The sequence below is a fragment of the Protomyctophum parallelum genome, assembly GCF_964188405.1.
Source record: "Protomyctophum parallelum genome assembly, chromosome: 13".
NCBI classification, from domain to species: domain Eukaryota; kingdom Metazoa; phylum Chordata; class Actinopteri; order Myctophiformes; family Myctophidae; genus Protomyctophum; species Protomyctophum parallelum.
The window spans coordinates 48,018,818-48,038,159 of NC_139708.1; the positions used below are offsets into that span (position 1 = coordinate 48,018,818).

Below are 19,342 nucleotides of genomic sequence, written 5' to 3' on the forward strand. Positions count from 1 at the left end.
TTTTGTGCGAATGCACACCAGCATCAGTACCCCAACATCATTAAATATTAATATTAATAACGCCTCACTAGAACTAATATCCACAAAAGGAGTATTTATTTGTGTGTGACAATATATAAAGAAAACAATGGAACGGAGATGTACTACTACTCAGGGCAGCTGTTGGTTTAGTAAGGTCTGAACTTTCTCTGTGCTCTCAGCACAGATATCCTCTGTTTGTCCTCTTCAAACTTTTTCCTTAGTTCGGCGATATCTGAAAGACAGGGTAGTTGCATTTAGAACGAGTTCAGCTATAGTATAGCAACAACCACTAGCGCCAAGCTCTACAAAGCACTGACGGGCTTCTAAAGCTGTTCCAAGTATATTCCCAACCACAGCATTTGTAAGAGGAATTCTGCAGTTCCATCTTACAATCCTGTGCATCACATTTTAACAACTTAAACCCTAATTTGACTGGGGGTTCCCCAAGGGTCTATACAAAAGTTGGTACTCTTTTTTTTTTTTTTTTTTCCCTAGTATACACAAAATAGCCAATCTACATGCTCGCAATGTGTTGTGAGCTGTTGATCTGCTACTTTCACTCATTGTTCGCCCCTCAAAGGGACTGAATCTGACTCAAGGCCCATGCCACTGATTATTTACCGTAAATGGTGCATTTATATAGCGCCTTTATCCAAGGCGCTTTACATAGATTGTGCATTACATTCACCCATTCATACACCGATGGCGGAGGAAACCATGCAAGGCACCAACCAGCACATCAGTGTCTTGCTCAAGGACACTTCGATACTAACTCTGGGGGAGCCCAGATCCTATGTGCCATCCACTAAAGCAAGAAATGCCTTTAACAAGAAAACACAATCCTGCAAAGCTCCTTCACCGGCTCAGTACTCCCCAGGTTTACATGATAAAATGCATAATAATGAACTTACGTTCTTTCTGTGTGTTTCTGTGCTGCCAGGTGTAAAAGTTCATCAGCTCCTTCCTCTTCTTCTTCCTGATCTCCTTCTGTAGAGTCCTCTTATTGGCTGCCTCGCTGTGGGGGCGGGCCTTGGCACCTTTGTTTCCTCTCGTGACTTTCACCCATCCCTCTTCGTCCTCCTGCTGCTTCTCAGCCGCCTCCTTCTGGAGCTCCACTTCCTGCAAACAAAGATGGACGTATTAGGGGCTAGAATCGGTGGGAATTAATGTGTTGATGTTGGAGGTAAAGCTACAATAATCCTCACCGTTTCTTTCCTAATATCGTAGTCTTGCATGAAGGTGTCAACCTTTGCTTGCAGCGTATCTGGAGGAATGAACGACCCCCTGTACTGCCCAATCCATTCTGGGGGGGAAGAAAAACAAAGAAATTAAAGAAACCACCGGTTGATGAGATTTGAACGTGTTCATGGCTTTATATACCGGTAATAAGTATTTCAGCAACCTCCCAACTGAAATATGCATAGTAAACTACGGTATTGCTTTGTGTAGAAACGGCTACTGGCATTGGTTAGGATTGTCTGATCTTATATAAAAAATTCACAGCCATAGATTAGTCCTGTCCACGCCGTGTTAGCAGGTTGGCATTTTAACTTGTAGTGCTGCGTGTGTACTCACCCAAAAATTAATTCCTAAGACTTGGTGTCAGATAGATTGCCCTCTAGTTTCATATCCAAGTGAAATATCTCCCCTTTTCCACGTGTGCACACGAACCTGACATTCTCTCTGGGCGAGGGGACAGAAATGAGTGCAGGACTGAACATTGGAAGCACAAACGTGTAATTAATTACCCTAGACCAATCGCAACGCACCTATCAATTGTGTGCCCCATGTGTTTGTGCTTCCCAAACATTGACTGTTCCCAAAGTTAGTTTTCATATGATATGTTCAGTCCAGCAGTCATTTCAGGTCGCTGACCAGAGAATGTTGTCTGTGTGAATCTCGTTGAAAAGTGGATGAATGAGGCATCTCCAATATTCACTGATGCATTTTCAAACACTCTGTGTAAGGACGTTTACTCCAATACCTGTAAGCCATGTGGTTTACTAACCCTAACCTGCTGTAACACCAGAATGTTCTAGGTTTTTCCTTTTATTGTCAATGTAGTATTTTGTGTTGTGACATAAAACAACAACGAAGAATGATCTAATCTAACTTACTTAGTACACCAGTCTTCACTGTCTGCTGCTCTGTAGAGACCACCAATGGCACGTCATGGGGGTGAGACTTAGCTGCTGAAATACTGGAGGCATTCTCGAACACCACGTAGCCCACTTTGAAACCCTATAGACAGACAGACAGACATTGATGCAAAGGGGCAAATATGGATACAATACATTACCTGAAATAGGAGTGACAAGTACCAGAAAACATTGGTTCCATATCGGGCCCTGAATCTGGTGTCTGAAGTCCTACACCCAATATATTTCGCACAGATTTTCACAATGGACATTATGTTATTGTACGGCTTTGAATGCTTGATTCTGATTGGTCAATTGCCAAATTCAGTGGTCTGTTATTTCTGGACAATGAACGCTCCGCTCTACAACAGGCTGATGCCTAATCAAAGCACCTGCTGTGCCCCGCTTAGGTCAATTTATTAATTGATGTATTAACAGTGTAATAACCGGGATAATGTATGGCTGAGTGGTCATTGTTTATACATAAATCATCTTCAGGTTGACCACTCAGCCATACATTATCCCTTAAGCGTTATTCATAGTCTGGATTTTCTGTGGTGAGGTGACCACCGCTTCACCCAAAACTACAACATGACGTCACTGAGCCGCGGTGAAGAGCAAACCACCGCCCCAGCCCTTCTCTCTGTTTTTACTCACCACCGCTCCACGTTATTACAGCTCCGGTGGTCACCTCACCACCGAAAATCCAGACTATGAATGAGCCTTTACTTGACATTCATAACATTTTGGGGAAATTTGGCCTACAGTGCCCAAAATAAGGAAGCCAAGGTAAGAGAATTGGTCAAAATCACGGTGTGGGTTAAGGAGGTGTAATGATACGGTCACTGTGAGATAAACATGAACACAAACCTGTTTTTTAGCTGGTTGGAAGACGTTGCTCAAATGGGGTTCAGGTTCAGAGGAACCAGGCTGGTCCATCAATGATACGGACTGTACGGTGCCAAACTGAGAGAATAGTTGCTTAACCACCGCCTGCAACAACAAAGATGATGTTGTATGCCAAACCCCCCAAATAAAATGTGCAAAGTAAACAACAGTATGGCTTTGTGTAGAGAAACAGTAGAAAGGTCTTTACTTCTTCCTACTCCTTTTTGAACTTCAGGTGGAAGATCAATGATCACATTGTTGTCGTTATCATTTTCTTATTTCATTCAAAAAATAAATATATATATGCATTGTTGTTTATTATTTTTATTTTACTGTTTTACCTGAAGGTTCAAAATAAAGATTATCAAATCAAAGCTCTGTGACATACCATAAGTGGCTTTCACTGAAAGAATATGAATATTCCAAACATCTACATGGAAAGGTGTTTTTAAATTGGAAAACGACCTACCGTTGAGCAATAAGGAGGAATGTTTAGGACGAACAATGTTCTGTCTAGGGGTCTGTACGTCGTTTTCTCCGCTCGAACTCTGTGCTCTTTCACGTACAACTTGTGCTGCGCAACACTGTCTGGCGTAAACTGTAAGGACAGCACTGCCGTAAAAGACAGAAATAAAGTCAACATACATAAATTAAATACATATACCGGTACATACATTCAGCACTGGGACATTCATTCACAAAAGAAAACGTACACAGTACAGTAGTACTGCAGCAAGCACATTGTAACGTCGACACAGGATTGCAGGTGCTTCTTTACGGATACGATACGTTATAAAGATCGCACGAGTGAACACTTATTTCTGTACGAGGAGTTGTCAACATATGTATTTTTTATGTAAATTATATATTTAATACCTGCAAATCCCCCAGGAATGACCAAAGCTTGATTAGTGCCATGTTTCTTCTTGGAAGGCGCCATGTTTGTTTTTTGGTGTAACCTTTTACACGGGAAGTAGATGCCGTCGACGCGCACTGGTAGTTGTAGTCAAATATGTTGGGGCCTTTTTTTGTAGTCCTTTCTGAAGACGAACGTAATCGTGATGTAGAAAAGAAAACCCCCTCTTTTCAAAGTGGTAATAAACCAAAATGTCTGTTATATCCTCTATGGTTATATCACCAGAATGTCTCAGTTCCCAAATATGTTTGATATGAGAAAAGAGCTCCCATGTATGTAGAGGTGAGAGAAACAGCAAACACAAACTTTATGAATTATTAATTTAAATGGGCAGCGGTGGCCTAATGGTTGGAGGAGCGCCCTGGTTGCCGAAAGGTTGTTGGTTCGATTCCCCGGACAGGTCGGGAAGTGATTGTCACACTGGTCTCACCCAAAATCGCTGAAGTGCCCCTGAGCAAGGCACTGAACCCCCAACTGCTCCAGTGGAGCTGCTTAGTGGCCAACAGTATAAGACTGTGGTTGTACTGGTCAGCTCCCAGGTTTTAATGTGTCTGTCTGTGTGTGTCTCAGGGCGTTGCTGAAAATGAGCACTTCATGTGCTCAGCTACTACCCTGGGTAAATAAAGGATTAAAAAAAAATCCCTGGAAGGACATAAATGTTTGCTTCTGTAATGTTGAGTCCTGGTTTATAAAACAATATGCAGTATTTGTGATTGCATCACAGCTATGGTTTATTTTCTGTGTGCGTTGTCCAGTTAGCCTGCATATAATTTGCCATTTATTTTTAAAGCAATGTAAGATCAAACATGCAGTGTCTAACTTAAAAAAATAAAATAATGGAACAAAACAAAAAAGTACAAAGCAAAATATTTAATGGCAGAATTTCACAAGACAGATTTCACTTTACTACCATATTCTTAACTGGGATACCAGAGAAGTAGAAAGGGTAAATTTACAGTTCTTAAAACACAAACCGAGTGAGTAGTAAACTAGCATGGCTTCGATATAATGTACACTGCTCCAAAACTATATAAACCAAGTAAAATAAGTCACACACACAAAAAACACAGAACAATTTGAATGCCATGAGAATGGCAAAAATCGCAGCAGTGGAATACGACCAAGGAGGATTCAGTTTACTCCAAACGTTGACTGTTACCTTCCAGTAGCCGACTTCTGAACAGAATGTTGACCTGTAATTTAGTGCAGTGGTTCCCAAACTTTTTCATGTCAAGGACCCCCAAATTGACACGAAATAGCCCACGGACCCCCCATTTGAAAAGATATGCCAGGGACCTTTACCCGTTTGATTTTCAAAGACCCCCCAGTTTGACATGCTCAAACTGGGGAGGCTACGGACTCCCATTGAATAGCATTTCTATCTCTGGGACCCCCAATTTATATCGTAAAATCAATGCTAATTTAACTCTGAGAGCGTACAAATGGGTCCATTTGGTTCCATTTGTACACTCTGAGTTACAGACCCATAAGGGTCCATTTGGTTCCAAATTATCATTTAGCTGGGTCCCCCCTAGAACTCCCTCGACTCGAGTACCCCTGGGGGTCCACGGACCCCACTTTGGGAACCACTGATTTAGTGCATGGACATTACCACGGGTGGTGGCAATTAAATCAACTCAAATCATAAGAGGGGTGATCAAAATAGACATATCACAAATACAAATAAAAGGGTGGTGTTCAATGTGAACCAGCAGAACAAAAACATGAGCCGCATATACAAAAAAAGAAAGGAATTAAAAAATAAAGACAAATCCCCATAAACTCTAAATCTTGATTTTTGCCCTCCCTGATCACATTCAATTAAAAATACCTACATATACACGAATCAATCTCCTTCCTGTTGGTCCATGTCAAGAGATGTTTGAAATGGAATTTGAATGCCACGAAAACAAACTCCACCCAAAAAAAGGGGGAAAAAGGTATAATAATGGCAAGTATATTCATTTCAATGATGTTGAAAGTTAAACCAGATTTTGTATGTTGTGCACATAGTGTGTGTACTTTAGTTCAAACACGGTAGCCGCACGCTCCAATGCAAGACAATCCAATCCAATCGTTTTTGATGGCTGTAGGCAGTCTTCATGGCAGAAGGCATACAAATAGTTTGCATGAGTGGTGCCCTGGTGGCATGGACCATTCCGTGTACAGAGCATATGCCCCCCGTGAAATAAAGCCTAATCTTGTCATGCATGCCTCTACTCTGCCAGGGGTGTCGAACAGAGGTCTGACCGGTAGTCTCTACTCTTCCAGGGGTGTCAAACAGAGGTCTGAATGGCCAAAATGGACTGTGGGGGTCTACCATCTACCCAGCAGCATCCGTTGGTTCTTTTGACATATCTACTTTTTTTCCCCCCCAACTGCTCTTTAATGTGTCATATCATAGGCCGTTGCGACGAGATTAAAACACAATTGTATGTTTTGGTATGTTTTACATTTAAAAGTTATACTGTTAACATTTTCAGTTTAACCCATTTCACAAATGTCTTATTGACAACGTCTCCAATATTAAATACCTTAGTCGCCATTAAAACACTTTTAAATCACGTGTCTGTCCTCGACTCTCGCGCCAAAAATGATGTCGTCACTCTGGATTAAGAGCGTCTGCCTAAATTGTATTCTATTCAAGTATTTCAGTGTTTAGATAAAGGCTGTATTGACCACCAGGACGTCGCTAGAGGTGTTGCCAAAAAGACTCAATGAAATGTTACACACTCGAGCAATATCCGACAAAAATGTAGGCTACAGAGGGAAAAAAATGTAGACTACATTATTGCACCTACTTTTTATGAAGATAAGAGTAGAAGCACACGGCTCTAAATACTTCAAATTAGTTTCGTTGCACGGTTTTTACTTTGAAATGTGTTATAGTTTCTGAGTTATTTAACTTAAACGCCCAATGCATTCTCTATGGCAATAGCACAAACTTTGGCATGCTACTAGTCCTACATACTTACACCTAGCAACCCCATTCTAGCCTACTTAGGTTCATCTTACGGTGGACATGTTTGCCTGAAAAGGAATCTAAAGAGGCCACAGCGAGAGCACTCGGCAGCAGGAGGGGCAAGAAACTAACGCATTTCACTTCCGAGTCTGTGTGTGGCAGCATGATGCTGATGATGGCTTGTCTGAGTTTTCAAATAATGTAATGCAATTATCCCCATTGAGTGGTACACACAGACTGCAAAAGAGGAGAAATGAACTGGGTCACTCTGGGGGTAGCCTGACCTAAGCAGAGACATTTCTGGCCTAGATGGGAGGGTCGCGCCTCAGAAAAGCGCGCACCCTGATTGGATCTCATCGATCTGTCCGTCACCCCCGGCCCCTCCTCTCCCCCCTAGTGCAGCGCTACGTCACATCATTTAGAGCGACGCCCACCCGGAAGGGTTGACTCCCACTTTTAGACTGGTTCAGCCCACGGCTTTTTCCAGGCTTTCATCTTTCGCGCAGACGAAATGAAAGCCTGGGTATCGAGGCTACTCTGGGGGTTGAGTGGAGTGACATTAACTACTGTCTAAGTGTCTATTGTTTTCTTAAGTACTCACAACAAGAGACTACAGTAGACTAGAGACAGTAGTGAGCAAAAGGCCTGAGCTCAGGTGTAACACAGATGCCATAATAATGGTTGTGAATTACATTTTCTTTCTTCTTTCTCCCCAAATTATCTTCTATTGGACATCTTGGCAGGCCACATCTGGCTCACAGGCCACCAGTTTGAAACCCCTGCAGTCTACACTAACCTATCTGTAAGAAAGCATAAAAATGCCAAAGAAACTTGTTTGCATTAGAGCAAGCGGCTACCATTTTAAGTTAGACCAACTGTCCATAGCAAGCACTCCCTCAATGCACGTGTGAAATTTCTCTACCACTGTGAAAGTGAGAATAGTACTTATGGTATAAGACATGGCAAATACTGTGTGTGTGCATGAATATGTTGCCTTTGTCTATGCGAATGTGTTATGTTTGTGTGGGGGTGTGTGAGTGTGCGTATGTGTGTGTGTGTCCTCATAACACAGTTATATCTTGATGCGGAAGGCAGTGGCCTGGGAGCTTGATGGCTCAGTGGTTGCGGTGGACTGGGCAGTGGATTTGAACAAAGCTTTGAGGATGGTCTGAGGGTCCACCTCTGGGGTGGGCTGAGAGGAAGCTCGCTGACCGTGAGGGCGAGACAAGGAAGGAGGCAGACCATTTTTCTTTGCACCGCTGCTTGAGCCTGGCGTGTCACTGAGCCTCCTGCAAGAGAGGGGAATCAGGAAGAAATGAGAAGCACGTTTTTGCAAGCCCGCAATATGTAAAAGATTACATACACAGGGCCTCCTAAAAAAGTTACCCAAGTCCCCTCACTCCAACAACACTACACCAACATAATCCATTTCTTAATATTGCCAAAAGCCTTGGGCCACTATGACTGTAAAGAGATTGCTTTCAACAGCTGTAGACAAATTGGAGACATCAAGTGAGCAAAACCTTTGATATGCCTTTCAGTGCTCTGTTCTACTTCCGAGCAGTGAGACGGGGCACAGTAGACCACCATCATGCATCGTGTATAGGGCAGTAAATACACCATAGTCAGCACAGATCCTGAAAATTAATAGGCTCGTCTGTGAAACTACATTAGCCCTAGTCTTCCTTTAAAACAACAAAAATATAAGAAACTCAATAATGGAGGTACCAACCTAGTCTATATGAGGACAAACTAGCTCTGGGTGTTCAGAGTAAAAGTGGCCATGTTTTCCCGGCACCCCAGAGCCTATTCCTATTTTGAAAGAATCCCGGGAATGATTGTGTTAACATTTGAGCCTGAGGCTTCAAATTCTCCAGCCTTCAATGTGAATTGTGAACAATTATTGTGTGTCCCTTTAGTTGGTCTTGCTGCATTTGTCCTCTGCATTTACCCATCTTAAGTTCTTAACTATTAGGAGTACTTAGTGCTATTAATATCGCACATGGAGAGCAGCTAGGTGTAGGGATGCTAAGGTTCAAGTGGTTAACACATTCTGAACGGGAACACCTTTTGGTGTTTTAAGCATCATTTTAAACTTCAGCTATTTTTGAAAGATTGTGAAAATGTGGCACAAATATTTGAATACCGGCATATATTATTTTGGAGCGAACCATTTCAACTCAAATATTTGCTTCTGTGGGGGTCCCTGGAACAAAGTATTTTCAGATGGGGGTCCGCGGCCAAATACAGATAATTCTGGGGGTCCTTGACATGAAAAAGGTTGAGCACCACGGACATAGAAACATGTGTTTTTCAGAAAACTGAGAACTTGGAAGACATTTTTTTAAGAATCAGCCTCAGGTGGAAATGGGTTAAATGTCTTGGACTGGGCAGGCCAGGGAGCAAGGCTGTGACCTTCCGGTACCCAGATGGCCATCTAATGCGATGCGACATAGGAGTTGCACACTCAGCACTCCACGGAGCATTACATCATGCTCCAAGTGGCCACAATACAGTGATCATTTCTACTGTCTGCCTTTACATAATCATTGTAAACTGCATTTTATTTATTTATACTAAAAAGTAGATTAATGGTTCACTTACAACAGTATAGGCTGATCTGAAGTGATGACATTTCCCTGAATGTGAAGGTTACACTTCATGGGCTGACCTGGTTGTGGAAAAAAGAAAAAACAAAGTTTCAAATGGCACAGTGTGTTACGGTCTTTTGTTTTATTAAATATAGTAATAAAAGAAAATGCATATCAATATCTTTCTTTAACGGATATAGACCACCGAAGTCTGACGTCAATATCGGTAGAGGGCGCAAATCCACGGGTTCATGTACTTTTTATTTGCATTGTAATCCCCATAGGGGGATTTTAAATCGCCTCATATAAGAACTGTGTAAAAAATAAACATGTCATCCCGGCCGTTTCACTCATATGGATATGAAGAATCAACTGACAGAGAAAACGCTATTGTTACTGCTGCCGAAGTTAGTTACTAGAAACAGACTATCATATATGAGTGACTGACTAAAGATACAGAGACACCTACGCGATAACGCAGACAGCTTGTTTATTTTTGTTTTTTTAACTATATTTTTTATCCCACGATTTTGTAACCCATTTTTCACCCCTGTGTCAATCATCTAATGTGATCCTGGGCTCTACACACCCTCCAACCTAGTCCCCATATATGGGGGACATGGGGAGAGCAACGGACTTGAACTGCTTCCTTCATGCCCGAGTGTCCAAGTTGCTCCTTTACATCTGACAGGGGGGAGTTTCCCTGGTTGGACGTAGCGCGTGGAAGGAACACGTTATTCCAACCAGTTCCTTTCCCCTCCATCAGGCGCCCCGGCTGGCCAGGGGGAGGCAGTTTAGTGACCAGGATTACTGCATGTTTTTTGTGAGGGTACCTACCCTAGGGGACACGGGGAGAACATGCAAACTCCACACAGAAAGGCCCTTTCGCCAACCCCGCCTTCGGGTATGGAGACTGATGACGCGGAGGAGGAAACACGCCGCCAGAACCCACAGCATCCCGAGCTTGTTAATTTTTGGACCACAATGCTTGTATGAAACGATTTTAAGATGACCCCATGTTATTCTCCATAGAGAAATTACTTCCGTGAACCAGGGGATGAGCGAGTGACGTCAGGACTTCGTCGCTCGAGCTCTCTCACACACCCACACCCACACCCACACCCACACATCCCCCTCTCAACAAACCAAACAATATGTGCCCTTTCCCCCAGCACCTACCATCCAGACAACGGTTGTTGTATTTCCTGTAGGCGCTTACTGCATCATCTTTACGGACAAACACCACCTCGGCCACCCCCACCTTCACTAACCGTGCTCGTTTGAGGGCACCACACACACAGAACAATTCCTGTGGACAGACACAAAGAGAACATGAAATGAAACTTTAGGATTTACCCACCATCTCAAAATAATAACTTTATTTTCAAAGATATTTTCATTTATTGAAATGACAATATCTCTGAGAAACACCATCACTTTGACAGAGTAATTTTTCTTCTCTCCTCTGCACTGTAACTATCTATTTTTATTTGAAGTTTTTTCAATGCATCCTAATGTCATTATTAATATATATAGTATTGTTCTGTGTAAAGCACATGGAATTGCCTTGTTGAAATGTGCTATACAAACAAACATGCCTTGCCTAGTATTAAGTTAACACACTCACCACTATGTCTTCCTCAGTGACACGAGGATGCAGGTTGTTGACGGTTATCTTCGTTCCCTCCAATGGACTGGAAGCAGGCTAGAAAGGGATCCACAAAACATGGTTATCGATAAAATTAATTAAAAAAAAAAATTGCCCCGATGAACATTCTGCTTTCCTTGACAAAAACCCCACCGTCTTGCACATGCCAACTATTCCAGTCCTAGATAGATTGCCTACAACAGGGGTGTCCGCACCTTTTAGACTCAAGATCCATTTTCAAACTGACCAGCTCAACAAGATCTACCAACCCCCAAAAGTAATTATCCCATTGATGAAAAATGTACCTGAAGGGGCTTTGAAGGGGCGTTACATAAGACAAACTCACTGGGACATAGAGGGGAATTGGTATCGTTTTGTATAACTTTGAAATGCTACTGACATTTCTGAACAGCCACACTTGCATTGTGGGTTTGACAGGCCCTATTTGATGTCAATCAATGAAGTCACCTTAATTCAAGTGGCATTCTTTTTCCTTAAAAAATATATTAGGGGCATGCAGTGTTGGGCAGTAGCTAGCTACAAGTAGCGAAGCTACATAGCTTAACTACATTTATCAGTAGCTTGACGGTAGCTTCACTCCTTTTGAACCAAGTAGCGTTTTTTGTAGTGTAGCTATTTTTAGACCCAAGTAGTGACGTAGCTTTCAACAAAAGCTATACGTTACAAATTGACTGTTAAATAAAGTTTTGTGGGGAAAAAAATCCCTGGAAAAAAATCCATGATTGGTTGGTTTAGATAAGAAGAGTCTGACACAGTTATGTACAGCCGGCTCCTGACACCGCAAGGTACATTAATACAAGTAAATGTGAAAAAGTTGACACCAAAAGCCAGACAGAGGGCTTGTTTTTTGCCTGCCTATTAGGCTATTTGTTCGGTGGAAACTTGATCATTAAGTTGATAAAAAATATTAAAAAAAAAAGTAGTGTCCATGTAGCTAGCTACTTTTGCCATGTAGCTTATAGTGTAGCTTGCTACAATTATCTGGGGATAGCTTCGTTGTAGTTGAGCTATATTTAATAGAGAGTAACTGGTAGTGTAGCTTACTACATTTTCCAAGTAGCTTGCCCATCACTGGGGGCATGTCATGTGATCTACCTGAACAGCCTTTGTGATCTACTGGTAGATCACAATCTACCTTTCGGGCACCCCTGGCCTACAACAACTTGTGGCTCTTTGGGTTCTGCTGCCAACACATTATCTCTGGCAGTGATTTATGTATAACTTGAGGAACTATCAAGGGTCTGGGGTAAAGTTTACTCTGGCTGCTTAATAGTCAATAGGAGGAAACAACACTAAATACGACCATAGTTCTGCACCTGGAGTAGGGCTGCACAATTAAGCCATAGCGGCAGGACACCGTCATTAACGTAAAGTAGGTTTTCCTGTGATATTGTGCAGAATTCCTCTGATATTGTGCAGAATTCCTCGCCTCAAGGTTTAAAGCTGTACCTTTCCTGTTCTACCCTGGAATTGAACCAAGATATTATATTAACATACTTTACCTGGAAAGTATCTGTGTCGCTTAGCTTTTAACCACTTTTAAAGATTTTTTTAAACTTTAGCTATTGAAAAATAGCAGATATACAAGCTCAGAGCGTGGCATCGAGACGCTATGAGATTGTGGTGCAATTTCTTTTATTTATATTCTTTCACAGCGAACATTTTTAACTCAAATATTGGCTTCTGGGGGTCCCTGAAACAAAATATTTTGAGATGGGGGTCTGCGGCCAAATACATATAAAATGAGGGGTCCTTGGCATGAAAAGGCTTGAGAACCACTGAATTGGAAACATGGGTTTTTCCAGAAAAACTTAAACAGGTTTAGAATACATTTGTAGAATGGGGTTCTCAGGTCTTAATGGGTTATGTGCTAACCTGTGGTGGAGTGGGTGGCGGCGCACAGGGAGCCGCTGGAGTCTGTTGGAGGGTCCTGGAGATGGGCTGCAGGGGCTCAGGAGCAGGGGGCCGCAAGGGTGCAGCATGGGTGCGGTAAGATGGCGCACTAGTGTTGGGCCTGGTGGGGGCCACGGGCACAGGGGGGGGACGGGGAGCTGTGTATGCATCGTTCTTAACCACCTTGGTGATGGGCGTCGACATGGAGAAATTGGAGAATGGTGCGCCCATGCTACCAGACTGCCAAAGACAGATGGGGGGGGGGAGGAAACCATTTGTGATAGAAGAGGCACAGTATATTTTTAGGACTTCACAGACACAGGGGTTAAAAAACGGGAAATGATTCTAAGACTCAGAATCAGATGATGTACCTCACTTCAAGACTTGGTTAACTGAACTTACTTGTATACTACTTTACTACATATGGAGAAAATTCGCTACGCTACGATTTGCAATTCAAGCAAGTTCTGTTATATATGTTATATGGCAGCCATCACCTTGCTCAAATGTCACACTGAAACTACTCAATATTTAATTTAGTCATATGCCCTCAATTCTTCATACACTCTCTAGCAGTGAAACTTATTGTAATGAAATGGCTCGTTCTGAATGAAATCATGCAGTTTTTTTTTTTTAACTTAGTTTACACTTGTTAAAACGTAATAAAACATTAAATACAGTGGCAAAGCTCCCCTTCATGAAAGTGTGACCTGTCAAGTCAGACCTGTGTGCCTAGCCTTACCCATGATGACTGCAGCATACTGTTACTGGTGGCGATCTTCATCTGTTTATTAGGTATGCCATCGGCCTCACCGGAGAAGGACTGGAGGAGACAGAACGGTTCGTTTAGAGTGAAATCAGCAGGTCTCACGACATTGGTAAAAATGTTTCACTATGTCTGACCCAAGCAGTCAAACGGGATTAACGAGACCTTTACCTGAGGGCCAACACGTATGCCACTAGACATCCCTACTGGCCGTTGCTGTAGGAAGATATTGAAATATCAGAACATGAATTGGAAAAATGCAACTCATTATACAGTAATGCCCTACTGAGAAACTTGATGTATACGTTTATGTGTCGGCTCAATGAGTCTAAAAAACTGCATAATTATGCTGCTATGTAGTGTATGTAGTGTTTTATGTTGTCTGTTGTTATTGGACCAACTAAAGTTGATTGATTGAGTACATATAGACATCATCCTGACAACATTCTCCGTTGTGGTAAGTTAGACAAAGACTGAGAGAAGACAATCAACATGATTTCACAACATCAATGAGAAAAGCATTAAGCCAGATTTTTCGCCGCAGCAGGACATGGCTAATCATGTATCAGTCATGATCATTACCTGGATGGTCTTTGTGATTTTAAAAGGTGCTGCTGCTGCAGCGGCGGCAGTAGCTGCCTGCGTCGGTGTCCCTCCTCCGACACCTCGTTTGAGGCTCAGTCTGTCGCGGGCGTCCATCATCCTCTTTGGGGGGGCAGCGCCCAGCAGCGGGGCCCTTACGTTCATCCCTTGCTGCGCATTGGGCGTAAACTGCCTGTTGTTCACATTAGCATGGTTGTTGTTGTTGCTGGTCTGAATCTGTATGGGCGGCACATGCGCCTGGTTCAGTAGGTGGTGGTGCGTCAGGGCTGGTGGTTGAAAAGTCTGCGAGGGGACCCCAAACTGGTTCTGGACCCCAAACTGATTCTGGACCCCAAACTGATTCTGGACCCCCCCAAACTGGTTCTGGACATGTTTGCGCGAGTTGATCATCTGTCGCGCATCCTGCACCCCGCCTCCCGGTGCGCCTCCTCCTCCTCCTCTGCCACGGATTTTGAAGCGAGCGTCTTTCTGAACCAACTTCTCTCTGGCATCCTTCACTTGAAAACCTGTGTGCAGCAGATGGAGAAAAAAAGAATGAATCCTTCAGTATATCCTGTACTGTATAAGCTAGGATTGTTTTTTTAAAGCATGTGGGTCAGGAGGAATTGGCTTAACATGGAGCCCGCCAATATAAATACCGTGTTTACAAGGCCATCACAATGACATAATAGAAATAAGGTGTACGTGTGCACCGATAGCTGGTCCCCTTTCACCAATGAGATGAATGATGATTGCCTATCAATCAGAAATACAAGTTTTTATAGGTCACAAGTTTTGGTGTGACACTGGCTACAGCCAGCAGATGCAACAGTCCGCTTGCCTTCGATGACAAACGAGCTCTTGATTATTTATGATTTCATGCATTTCACGGAGGCCAGTCAGATTAACCATGACGATTAAAAGTTAAAACAGCAGTTGCTGGGGGTTTTGATACTGTAGCTCACGCACTGTAAACAGACCGTATGTCAGTGAAATGCAATCTCCTAGTTACCGGCGGCTCAGAGGAGTCACTCTTCTCTTTTGATTTGATTGAATATTATTTATTAGACCAAATTTAACAGCAGCAGAGTACAGTCTGTGGTCTTGTTTCCATTTAGGCCCTATGCAATCAATTCATAGACATGAATTGCAATATCAGCACAGGTAGATGATCGGTAGACGGCGAACGGGACGGCAGCCAGAACCGGCGACGGTAATGGCAGACGCATCGATGTTACAATATTTAATCTTGAATAAGCTTGTACACCGGACTGGACAAACCGTAGATTGACTACAGTCTACAGTACACAATCCACATGTCCTACTGTAAAGTACTGTATTCACTACTTCTTGGAAAGTCAGAAACTCAAAATGCAAAGAAATAAAGTTCATGATAATAGGAAAAAGATCATTTACACTTACAGAAACAGAAATAGATGGGAACTAAACAACAACTCTATGTGTACTGTAGGGCGGAAACATAATAGACGGAACAGAGCCATTTGTTACAGAACTAGAATTGCACTAGTGTAATTTTTACTAAGATTCCCTTCAAATTATGTATTTCCGTTTTAAGACTCATTTTTCTTGTGTCGCACCAAAAAGAACAACAGATGTCGCGACACCTCAGCGTTTCCGTGAGCAACACTGCCGTTCGACAAAAAAAAAAAAATACACACAGCCATCATAACGTAGCAAATTCCAGGTATATCTAAAATGTACTTGGCAAATATCACAACCAACAACGAGTAACAACATTGTTTCTCCCAAGTTCAAACCATTCCTACAAGTCAACAGGCTTTTCTGTGCTTTGTGGTCATGGTGATAACTTGTCAGTGTCATACCTGTTCCACCTCCAAGCCTCTGTCTGACATCACCTCCGGGCCCGATCCTCTGCCGAGCATCAAATCCCCTCCCAGCCCCACCTGCACCCCTGCCAAACATGGTCCTAAGAGACACACACCACAGGCAATACAGTGTTAATGATATTATTTACAATGACTGCTGATGTAATTATTATAAAATTATGGAATTGTGCAATAATTTAGGAGAATAGAAGCAAGAAGGTGAATATTCAGAACCTTGAAGGCATAATGGTTTGTCATAATCAAGGCATATGGCTTAGTATTCTAATACGAATGTGGGTTTTGTAGGATCTTAAGCAAGCAGGGAAAATATATTTAAAAGAGTAGCCAGTAGTTTTAAAAAGGCAGGATATTAAACTTAAATAAAAATACAGTATATAGACGATTAGGACTCCTAATAGTTACATTACATATGTTTTGCTCAACCGAAACCTCTTCTCTCTCGTCCTTCGAGAAATCAATGAACATGTCTGCCATTCAAGTTTAGCACTTGTCTTGAATGCAATACATTGCAACCTCGTTAATTATGGTCAAATGTAGCATAAGATTTAGTAAATCCGCTAGGTCAAATTAAGTGTGTTTAAAGTAAAGAGACATTTTCATTTGATTCATACTAGTTGAGTGCATGTTTAGCGTTTGTTGCTCAAATTGCTCAATGGTTTACGACGCTGACTTATTGTTGCGGTTGTCGGGATGGATTACATGTTTCTCATGATCTTTTTTTTTATACGATTCCTATATATATTCAGCGAACAATATTAAGGAGAAAAAGAGTAAAGTAAACAGATGAACAATAGACCGGTTTATTATTTCCTTTAGGGACGGACGGACAGGCCTGTGTCCAAAGGGCTGGCTTTAGCTGAGAGCTAACTTTAGCATGGCCATCATTCTAGATAGATAGATTGCAATGCGAACGGCTGCCTTGCAACCGGCCGGCCGGCTTGGGTCGATTTCGACCAGTTACGACGAAGAATATGACCGCTAATCAAAAACATTGTTGAATAGCATCGCGGGAGCTCTCGTACCTTTTGACGGGTGGTTTGTTGGTGGTGTTAATGCCGCGCTGTCGGATCACTTCATCCAAGGAAATGTCTGCCATTTTTTTTCAATTCCTTGTTTTGTCTCTGCGCTTGCGTCGCGAGCAAAGTACGACCCAGTTATATTTCCCACGTACGACCGCGTCGCGCGCCCAAGATTTTAGCCGATCTACAAACCCCGCGGCGCGTTGCACCCGCGACGCGCTATGGGTTTGTACATCTGGGCTGTTTTTTTGGGGGGGGGGGGGACACCGTCGAACAACAGGACACAACCCCCCCAGACATGAGTACGGCTTGTGGATAGGGCCAAAATGGAGATTTTTATAGTCTACGTCGACTGTTAGTTACAGTCGTATTTGTATTATGGAGCTGTTCGGCATTTTTATAGTGTACTCTGGCGTTGAACAAACTATATGCAGGCAAATAAACGCCAAGGAAAACTAATTGTTATCCATCGTATCTGTTTTCGATTATTAGTCCTAGTCCTCGGAATGCAAAACAGACTGCGTCACTGGTTGCCGGTTTCCCATGAGCCTTTGCGGTGAAACGCAATAAAGATTTACTGAACCAATGACTAGTTTGTCATTGAAAACGTGTTTACAAACACCCCATCCTGTTATTTAACCACAGTGAAATGTCCATATAAATTCCTATTTAAGTAAAAACAAAAACGCATAATAAATAATGTCGGCGTAGTCCACACCGTGACGGAGGACGTCAGACCATAGTGACTAGCTCTACGTTCGCAGCGGTTGAAACTTATGCCTTAAACTGATGAGTAAGGAAAATAACGACGCGGGGTGACGCCCGTGTCCTCGTTCAAATTCGAGATCAATTTTTGAGTGGGTACAGGTCTGTCTGTTGAGGTGACTCACTTACTTCGTGAGATGCCTTGCGGAGCTTGGATCTGCCCCGACCTACACTGTATAAAGAAACGTATCAGTTTAGCTGAGAAATTACATTATTAAAGCTTTGGAAGCAATAATATGTTTTATATTTTATTGACCTTTCTTTTTTTTTGTATTCAGTCAACAATGGGTAAAATGCTCTAAAATAAGTCTTGTCTCTGTGACACATCTAGGGGCTGCAATCTAATCTGCATTCAAAGATCTTTCCTAAAAGCTTTGTCATTGGTCGATTTGCCTGTCTACTTCCTGATTGGTTACAATGGTTAGTCATTTCGACCGTGCTGCTTATAGCTTATAGCTACTTTAATGCACACATACTAGCAGTTTACGGTGAAAAGGTGTTGCACTAATCCAAGGGCTTAGAAATCTAAATATACATATCGGTATACCGTAATTTCCGGACTATAAGGAGCACCTGAATATAAGCCGCACCAGCCAAAATTTGGGAAAATCCCAAATATGTACGTATACAAGCCGCACCGGACTATAAGCCGCAGGTGGCCCCCTAGTGGCCGTTTCGTTAGCTCAGAGCCTTAGATGGCTCTGCGTTAGCTGTAAAAATCCAGAGATAAGCCGCACCGTTGTATAAGCCGCAGGGTTCAAATCATGGGTAAAAAGGTGCGGCTTATAGTCTGGAAATTACGGTACTATAAATCTATATTTATGCAAAACCAAAAATCACACCCATGTGAACTGAGCGGTGCAGGCGTGTGTGTGTACATGTGTGTGTGTGTGTGTGTACCAAATGCAACCCCAATTAGATGGCTGCTCAGTGAGCTGCTCATGTGATCCGAATGCGACCCCACTCATCTGCAGGGGTCAATAGGTTGTACTCTAAACAGACAGACACACAGCCCTTCATTGGAGCGGTGCGCAAACTGTGCACCGCTCAAACACATGTGGGTTCACTCCACACCGTGACGGAGGACGTCAGACCATAGTGACTAGCTCTATGTTCGCAGGGTTGGAAACTTATGCCTTAAACTGATGAGTAAGGAAAATAACGACGCGGGCTGACGCCCTTGTCCTCGTTCAAATTCGAGATCAATTTTTGAGTGGGTACAGGTCTGTCTGTTGAGGTGACTCACTTACTTCGTGAGATGCCT

At 42.7% G+C, this 19,342-nt stretch overlaps 3 protein-coding genes across 3 annotated transcripts in view; 1 reads left to right on the top strand and 2 right to left on the bottom strand.

The window, feature by feature from the left end:
* Positions 1-19,342, top strand: part of LOC310869175 (histone H3.2) — a gene marked incomplete at its 3' end in the record, with an annotated part of 214,952 nt that overhangs the window by 87,422 nt on the left and 108,188 nt on the right. The gene's annotated exons all lie outside the window — the stretch shown is intronic.
* Positions 75-3,993, bottom strand: rrp7a (ribosomal RNA processing 7 homolog A). The gene is made up of 7 exons (XM_083779772.1): positions 3,924-3,993; positions 3,517-3,659; positions 3,030-3,152; positions 2,139-2,262; positions 1,227-1,324; positions 933-1,140; positions 75-253 (listed from the first exon to the last, which is right to left on the bottom strand). Exons 1-7 carry the CDS (start codon positions 3,985-3,987, stop codon positions 168-170), a joined length of 846 nt encoding a protein of 281 aa, XP_083635898.1. The 5' UTR covers positions 3,988-3,993; the 3' UTR covers positions 75-167.
* poldip3 (polymerase (DNA-directed), delta interacting protein 3) lies at positions 7,458-17,390 on the bottom strand (the record flags this gene model as incomplete). The annotated part of the gene is made up of 10 exons (XM_083779755.1): positions 7,458-8,214; positions 9,530-9,596; positions 10,696-10,825; positions 11,144-11,221; positions 13,061-13,318; positions 13,821-13,901; positions 14,016-14,060; positions 14,427-14,953; positions 16,271-16,374; positions 17,317-17,390. The coding sequence occupies 10 exons, from the start codon at positions 17,388-17,390 to the stop codon at positions 7,998-8,000; spliced, it is 1,581 nt and encodes a 526-aa protein (XP_083635881.1). The 3' UTR covers positions 7,458-7,997.